General features: G+C 34.7%; 2 protein-coding genes across 3 annotated transcripts; one reads left to right on the top strand and one right to left on the bottom strand.

Annotated features, from left to right (window-relative positions):
* Positions 1 to 336: 336 nt before the first annotated feature.
* LOC108577536 (coiled-coil domain-containing protein 47) lies at positions 337 to 2,964 on the bottom strand. 2 transcript variants are annotated; one of them, XM_017940714.1, is made up of 4 exons: positions 2,942 to 2,964; positions 1,038 to 1,983; positions 775 to 946; positions 337 to 701 (listed from the first exon to the last, which is right to left on the bottom strand). In XM_017940714.1, exons 2-4 carry the CDS (start codon positions 1,976 to 1,978, stop codon positions 462 to 464), a joined length of 1,353 nt encoding a protein of 450 aa, XP_017796203.1. In that variant the 5' UTR covers positions 1,979 to 1,983; positions 2,942 to 2,964; the 3' UTR covers positions 337 to 461. The 2 variants fall into 2 exon arrangements, with proteins under 2 accessions (XP_017796203.1, XP_017796202.1); XM_017940713.1 differs by lacking the exon at positions 2,942 to 2,964 and adding an exon at positions 2,236 to 2,335.
* A 2,107-nt stretch (positions 2,965 to 5,071) lies between these two features.
* On the top strand, positions 5,072 to 7,992 carry LOC108577533 (kinesin-like protein KIF3B). The gene is made up of 2 exons (XM_017940712.1): positions 5,072 to 5,091; positions 5,793 to 7,992. The coding sequence occupies exon 2, from the start codon at positions 5,815 to 5,817 to the stop codon at positions 7,990 to 7,992; it is 2,178 nt and encodes a 725-aa protein (XP_017796201.1). The 5' UTR covers positions 5,072 to 5,091; positions 5,793 to 5,814.
* Positions 7,993 to 8,807: the final 815 nt, after the last annotated feature.

The following is an 8,807-nucleotide window of genomic DNA, read 5'->3' as shown; positions in this document are numbered from 1 at the left end:
AAAATTGTGTAGTAAATAATATTAATATTGATTAAAAACAACAATTACACACATATATTGTTTTTATAACATATTGCCGCTCTTTCAAGAAATCAAAATCTTTTTAATATTTTATATTCAGTTTATAACTTATTTGACGAATTACACTAATTATATCATAAAATATATAACAGTAATGTTATACTTCCAACAGTAAAACAAGATGGAGGTACTTATATAGCACAAATAAAAAATGGGAAAGTATTTTATTTCACAGAAGTAGATTAAGTATATAATACTTACCTATAGTTTTTTATGATAATTAAAAATTGTTTAATGAAAATTTAGTGATTCGGGAAGATGTGTAAAGATAATTAAAATATAGCTTTACTATGTAAACCAAATTACGTGGGCAGTTCAATCGAGCAATTTATGGCTCTTTAGAAGGTTCAACAAGTTCTCTATAATTAATTTTAGTTTGGTCATAATGCTTTCACCTTAAGCTGCTTCATTCTAGGTGCACGTTTCTTAGCAAGTCTTCGTTGTTCTTTTTCTTCCCACTTTCGTTGTTTATCAGGGTCTTCTTCTTGTAATATACGTTCTTTTTCAGCTCTACGACGTTCTTCTCTTCTTTGTGCAGCTGCTTCAGCTCTAGCTGCATGAGTTGTTTTTAAGAATGCTTCTTCCACTCTTAATCTATTTTTATCTGCTTTAGTTTTACCCTAAATAAAATAAAAGTTTAATTTGGAACAACATGGTATATTCAAATAATTTTATGAAATAATATTTTCAAACCTCTTTAGATAATTTAAAACGTCGCAGTTTATCTAGCAAGTAAAAGGTTAATTGCAGAAGAAGCTTTAATTTTTCTTGACCCTCTGCATTAGTAATGCGTCCTTTAAGACTTATATTTAATCCAACAAGTAAAACTCTCTTTACTTCAGGCATTGTTAATTGAGTTGTATCTCTAAAGTAAAATTAAACATAGAACATTAGAGAACAGAAATAACAATAAAATATCTATTCTACAATACAATTAAAATGCATTCATTACTTACTCTTGTTGTTTTGGACCACTAAACTGATCACTAATGTGTATATAATCTATATATGGTGCAAACTTTGAAAATGCTTGTAAAACTTTTGTATCTAAAATAGCTAATGCTGCTTCAGCAATTTCAGACATTACGTAAAAACCTGATGGAAGACCAAATTTTTCTCCTGGTCTTTTTTCTGGACAATAAACACTAATATCAGCCATATCACGTACTAAATGCATTGCAGTCCTTTTTGTAGCTACTGCTAATACAAAAGTATCTGCTTCATCTTTTGCTAATTCTACACGTATGTGGGCTTGATCATTTTGAGGCCGTACAAGTTGCGCTAATACTGCAACTAAATCTTGCCTTTTAATCAATTTTAATTCAATTAACATAGAATCACATCCAACTCGCCCTGAACAATACAAACTATAATGAGATTGACTTTCTTTTACTAAGCCATTTTCAGATGTGTCTTCATTTGATTTTCCTGTATCACCAACAAGGGAAAAATTATCTAGCAAAAACTGCTTATGTTCCATAAGCCATATTTCTGCCATATGGGCATTTTTAGAACGTCCAGCTATATAATTAATGAAATATACTAATAATCCAATGACCATTAGTATTTCTAAGTAAAAGCTGTCCCATCTTGCACGCAAATGAAGTGGTATTTTTGTAATTGTTAAAGTAGATGGTTCATCATTCTTTGGCCCTGTGTTTCCACCAGCTACATCTAACCCTTCAAATTCTTCTTCATCTTGGAAATGATCAAATTCACTATCACCATCAACAATTAAAACATCTTCTTCTTCAAAATCTTGATTATTATTTGACTCTTCAAAATCTTCAAATTCTGCAAATTCATTATCTTCGGGAAGTTCATCATGAAAATGTGCCGTGACCCATATATTTGTTGCAACCAAAATAATGTGAATTATAACTAACCACAACTTCATCTTGTCTAAAACAAAAAAGTAACAAATAATTAATACACAATAACCAAAAAATATGCGAAAAAAATGTATTTAAACCTATATTTATTCTTTTTAAAATACGTAATATTTAAACAATGTACTACGTAAGATATTTCTGTAAATGTAATTTAAGAATGTTTTTATGCTGAAACCTGAAGTACTTGAGAAAATTTTAATTGTAACGATTTTATGTATAAAACTTTTATTTTTATCAATTTAATGTATTACATTAACTTTACCGTAGATTTATATAAAACACTTTCAACTTTTCGACATTGATTTCAGTTAATAATTAATTGCAGCAAACTTTCTAATAAATAATACTGTCACAGCAGCCTTTCAAGGAGGTGACTTGCACGCCACGAAACTAGTTACGGAATATAACGTCATATCCTTGACCAAAATTGTATTGTTACAAATAAGAATAATAACACTTTCATTTCTGTGACTTAATGTCAAATTTAATATAAAACGTATGAAATATTTAGTATACATATAATAATTCTTCAATAAAATGATCAGGTATACTTGATTTTATTCACATTGTTTAATTTAAAAAAAAAATTGATATGAAAGAAATTACAATTGCGATTATATTATATTTGTTCACAGGAATATCATATTGAAAAGCAATTATAACATAAATTAAAAAATGTGTTATTTTAATATGTTTGATGAAATAATTTTGGACTACTTCCTGTTAATGAAAATACCGCAACTATCAGCCGATAGTTTCGAATTTATAGTGTATTCTGAAGGCATCGATCTTTGTCGAATCCCTAGAACTAACCTAAACGCATAAAGGCGGTGGTTCTATGTAAAATGGCGTACGATGCGCAAATGAGATGCGCGCAAATCATTCTGAGACAAGCCATCTAACAGTCCGCGTCGAAGCTGCTGCGGTCATTTGTTTAGTATCGGTAAATTACTAATTGATATACTGACCTTTTAGTTCATATTATGATCATTAATCTTCACGAACGAAAATTTAAATCACAGACATCTGTGTTGTAAGCAAAACTTAGACGCCACTACTTTTAAAAACAAATGATAATTACATTTAAAACAAAAGAATGTTTCTTCAATTTTTCTAGGTCCTTTCTCCAACACGTGTTGTAAAATATGCTGTCTAAAAAAGAAACGCGCTTAGTGTTAAAAAGTCAAGTGATTGCACTCAACACTGGTTACAGCAACATTAGTTATCTCTGAATGATGTTTTTCAACTGCTGGGAATATTATCATGTGAAAAAGAAGCCGTTTGTTATCAAAAAATGTAAATACCTTAGTCTTTTTATATCAAAACACAAGATCAATTGATTAAATTTGATTATGAGAAATTGTTTGCAATTTGTTATTGTTATCTGCAACCAGGCAATTTGTAAAACCATATTTTGTTTTCGCAAATTATTCGAGTAAATATACTTAAATACTTGGGTATGCATGTATTATATTAAAAATTACATGATTTAAAATACGGACACATTTAAATACACGTGAAATAGAGATCTCTAAATACACGGGTACCAGTGTACATACTAAAAATTATACGAATTAAAATACGTCAATACATGTGTATTTAAATATCCATGGATACGTAAATTAAGAACAGCTGTCAGAATGATTTTCGCACATCGTACGTCATTTCACATTGGATCATCGCCGTTGTTCGTTTGTGTTAGTTCTAGGGATTCCGCAAAATTTGACGCACCTATTACGCTATCGTGTGAACGCGGCTTCAATATGACCTCCTTTAGCGATATCGATATGTAAATCAGGAACGAAATTTAAATTCATTAACTTGCGTACATATGAAACGTGTCAAATATAAATTATACGTACAGCGATGTTGTCAAAGTAATGAACAAGTTCGGTAACATATATTGTAAACTATCATTGACTACTGTTTGCAACTGCTGGTTAAAATAAATATTTATCCTCGTTGCTACGCAAAGAAACATTGCTGAAGTGTAAAACACTCACTTTAAAAGAAATTTATATTAATGAACAATTGTGGGCTTAATTTAATTGGAGTTTATTATTTAACTAAAACATGTTGACACCAAATTACGAATATCGATAACGTTTGAATGTACAATAGATTCCTTTTTCTCCATTAAAAGAGTCCAGAAGCGATATTTTTGAGGTAAAAGTAAATTGTAAAAACATTAAAATCTCTTGTTATTAAGATCCTAATATTATTAAGTTCTTATTGTTATTAGATGTAGTTGTTGTTTCATAAAAGATTGCAACGTTTAGACTTTCTTGTTCATTTTAAATACCACTACATGACCACGAACAGAGTGCCTTATAGTGTGTTACGGGCACCAACCCACGTCCACATTATCCCTAAAACACCCGCGAAATACGCAACAAGTATCATAGTGAATATTGTAAGCTTTATAAAATATGTTGTTTCTTTTAATATTAATGAATGTTAAATCCATAAATATAAATATGTATATGACAAAAATCTTTAAATTTGGTAAAATGAATATTAACGCGTTGATATAGAACCACTTTTATTATTATTATTATAAATAGGAATTTATTTCAAATAAACAAATTAAAATTTCACATGCAATTCCTTTTTCTACACTAAAAAAAACAAAAAATAAAAGATTATGGTTTATCGATAAAATAAATTTCCTACAAGGAAGTTTCACGATGGCCTTGGGCATGAACCTCTTATGTGGTCTATAGTCAATGGTTCAGAGAGAGATCGATTCAGTAAACCTGTGGAAACGAGTAAGGGAACTTCATTGCGCACGCTTCAGTGTAAAGGCTTTTTGCTGTCAAAATGTGATGCAGTTGCTCCTGCATTCTATCGCAATGTGTTGTGCATTATCTTAATGATTCATTCAAAAATCGAGCCGTAATTAAAGCGAGGGCTTGCAGCAACCCTCGAATCAGAACCGATCGAATAAGTTAAAACAAAAAGAGCGCGTGTTAACGGTGTAAATCTTAGAAAGCAAACAATGGATCAATACTTTGCAGAGGAGGGTAACATGCGGATACGACGAAAAATCATCGTTCCTTTACTGTAACGTTTCTTGTATTGTGCTTGCTTGTCCCGTTGAAGAGCTCGAAAAGAAAAGGTAAGTGTGTCATTAGAAAAACAACCGCGATTCTTATAATGTGTCACATAATGTTTGGTTAAGCTGTGCTGGAATTTCAATTTTTTTTTTTTACGCTGTAAGTGACAAAGCGCATAGTTAAAAAGCAGTTAAACTAAAATGTCAAGAAACTTTCTCGTCGATTACAGTAAAATTATATCTCCATTCCTAAGGAATTGTTATCATCGATTTCTTTGAATAATTAAAAACCAAGGTACCAATATACTATGCCTGAATCATTTTCCTTCTTGTTCGTTGTTATTAGTAAAAACAGAACTGCTTCTTTTTATAGAAATAAAGCAACCGTGTTTCGATTAATCAACGACCATGCAGTGAATCCTACACATACATCCTACACATTAAATGTCACTGAAATACAAACAGTTACGTCAACCGGCGTCTGATTCCTACTTTTCCACTAATGGCAACAATTGTCGAGATGTACAGTTACCACTGTAAAATTATGTAAAGAAAAAGAAAAAAGAAACGTAGTATTTTCTCTGTAGAACTTTTATTTATTTACAAACGCGAGAATCGCCGTTTTTCCTTTTTTTTTTGCGAAATCAGTGATTACTATCAAGGTACGGTTATTTCACAATTTTCTGGTTTTGCGACGGAGGCGGATTATTGATTTTGCGAACCAGTTATGTGTGCTCGAGTACAGTGTTTCTTTCGTTGCACAGGTGGAAGCATTTGGCCGTCAATATGGAGAAATCGGATAACCAGCTGAAAACCTGGAAAAAGAAGAACATGAAGTCGAGCAGCTCAGCGGACGTGGTCACCCAATGTGTCCAAGTGGTCGTGCGATGCAGACCGATGGACGAGAAGGAGCTAGCTCGCAACTATTCACGCGTGGTAGACGTGTTCCCGTCTAGGGGAGTGGTCGAAATTCGTCATCCGCGGGACGATCCATCCAGCGATAATGTGAAAGTCTTCACATTCGACGCGGTCTACGACTGGAATTCCAGCCAGCAAGATCTGTACGAGGAGACTGTCAGGCCGTTGGTGTCCTCGGTTCTGGATGGTTTCAACGGCACCATCTTCGCGTACGGACAAACCGGTACTGGAAAAACTTACACCATGGAGGGGCTGAAGAATGATCACGAGAGACGAGGTGTAATTCCACGTTCGTTCGAGCATATTTTTAATCATATAAGCAGATCCGAGAACATGCAGTACTTGGTGCGAGCTAGTTACCTTGAAATTTATCAGGAAGAAATTCGTGACCTTTTGCAGCCTGATCAGAGTCTAAGATTCGAATTGAAGGAGAAACCGGACACCGGTGTATTCGTCAAAGACTTGTCCACATCGGTGTGCAAAAGTGCAGCGGAGATTCAGCAACTGATGGACACCGGCAACCAGAATAGGACCATAGGTGCGACAAATATGAACGAGCATAGCTCTAGGTCGCATGCGATATTTTTGATTACTATTGAAATGGGATCGATTGGCGATAACGGCGGAATTAGGGTCGGTCGTTTGAATCTGGTTGATCTGGCGGGCAGTGAAAGGCAGAGCAAAACGGGAGCTTCTGGTAAGAGGCTTAAGGAAGCGAGCAAGATCAATCTAAGCTTGTCAGCACTGGGAAACGTAATTTCAGCCCTGGTAGACGGGAAAACAACTCATGTACCTTACAGGGATTCGAAATTGACGCGATTATTGCAGGACTCTTTAGGTGGAAACTCTAAGACGATCATGGTCGCAAATATTGGTCCGGCGAGTTATAACTACGACGAAACTTTGACAACGTTGCGTTACGCGAATCGAGCGAAGAACATCAAGAACAAACCGAGAATAAACGAGGATCCGAAGGACGCCCTGTTGAGACAGTATCAAGAAGAAATTGGTCGGCTGAAGGAGAAATTGGCGCAAAAGGGTACAGTGCCGAGGCGAAAAAGGAAATCGAAAAGGAAGAAAGAGGATGAAACCGTGGATTCGGAGTCTGAAGCGGAAGACAGTCGAGGCGAGGATAACAAGATAGAAACGGACAAGAAGCTGATTGCGGAACAACTAAAAGCTGAGAAGCAAGAAACGGAAAATCTTATAATGAGAATAAAAGATCTAGAAAGCAAGATGCTTTGCGGAGGGAAAAATATCATCGACCATACGAACGAACAGCAAAGAGCATTGGAACAGAAAGCGGTTGAAATTGCGGAAAGAAAGAAACGCGAGGTCGAGATGCAGCAGAAACTCGAAGACGAGGAGGTCACGATGTTAGGTGTAAAAGAAACGTACACAAATTTGCAGCAGGAAGTGGACGTGAAGTCTAGGAAGCTTAGGAAATGTTTCAATAAATTACAGGTCCTTAAACAAGAACTGGAGGACGTAACCAACGACTTCAATAGAGACAGAAGAGAATTGGAACAAACTCAGCACGAACTGATGAAAGAATTGAAGTTGAAATATCTTGTAATAGAAAATTTTATTCCCGAAGAAGAGAAAAACAAGATTCTATCGAGGATTCACATCGACGAGGAGGACGATTGTTGGGTAGTAAAAGATCCAGAACCATCCACTATAGACTTGATAAAAAGACCCACTTCGATTCCTGGTGCTCGTAGGCCGGTTTCAGAATACGCACGAATTGCCCTAGCCATGGGAAGAGGTTGTCGTTACGCCGGTGAAAATATATTGAATTTAGACTTGGACATGCCGGCTAGAACAACCTTAGACTATCAGGGACCAGCCATTGCACCTACGATTCAAGCGGTCCTCGAGGAAGCGTTGCGCGACGAAGGAGACATCGACGTGGATGCGTCCAGTGCGAAACTAAGATCAAAACCACGTTTACAGTCCGCGAAAATACGACCTAAAAGTGTTGGAAAGATGCAACAGATACCAGCGCCCGTTTATCCAAAGACAAGGGGTCTCGTGCCGAAGTAGGAAATTTTTAATACGTTCCAGTACAGTCTGTAAAGAAACGTGTAAATATTGTATGAACCGTAACATGGGCTTTGTTCGATTAATTTATATACATATATATAGTTTGTTGTGATACACCACATGGTACTCTAGGTGTGTCGAATAAGTGCGAAATAGCCGAAAATCTTTATAATTCTCTAGTCAATGTGCACCATGCAGCCACGTGGTATTAATATATTAATTATTTCATTATCGCAATAATAAAAAAAAAAAATGAAATAATAAACGTCCTGTGGAAGTCAGATTCCTATTCATTCTTGAAGACTGGCATATTTAATGTACGTTGTGTAGTTCTTTTTTTGTTTTTTTTTTCGTTCTCTCTCGTAGTATTTGTTAGAATGAAAATCACGAGATATAGGATGAAAAATGGATTGTTTATGTGGTTTTTCGTTCTTTATACAGTTAAGCTTATGAATAGTTTTATTAGTACTATTATCGAGTATTAAGAAAACATGTTCCTTGGTATGTTTGTAGTTCCGTGAAGATATGAAAAAACTTACACGCTTAAAAGTATTTCACAATCGAAGGTTAATGTGTACTCGTTTACTCTAATGCTCTTTTACAACTGTTTTTTATTGAAAAATTACACATAGATTTTGCAATTTTATAGACACGCACACGCACACCACGCGCGCGCGCGAATGTGTGTGTGTGTGTATATTTATTTAAACATTAAAAGTGCTTGTAAAAATAACAGCGTTACTTTCGACTCCTTTGATATTTTATCACACGCATCTGAAATTGCTGAATTATAAAGATAATGAACGTATTATCAA

The sequence above is a fragment of the Habropoda laboriosa genome, unplaced genomic scaffold (genome assembly GCF_001263275.1).
Source record: "Habropoda laboriosa isolate 0110345459 unplaced genomic scaffold, ASM126327v1 scaffold806, whole genome shotgun sequence".
Taxonomy (NCBI): Eukaryota; Metazoa; Arthropoda; class Insecta; order Hymenoptera; family Apidae; genus Habropoda; species Habropoda laboriosa.
This window is presented reverse-complemented; position numbering and strand designations above follow the sequence as displayed.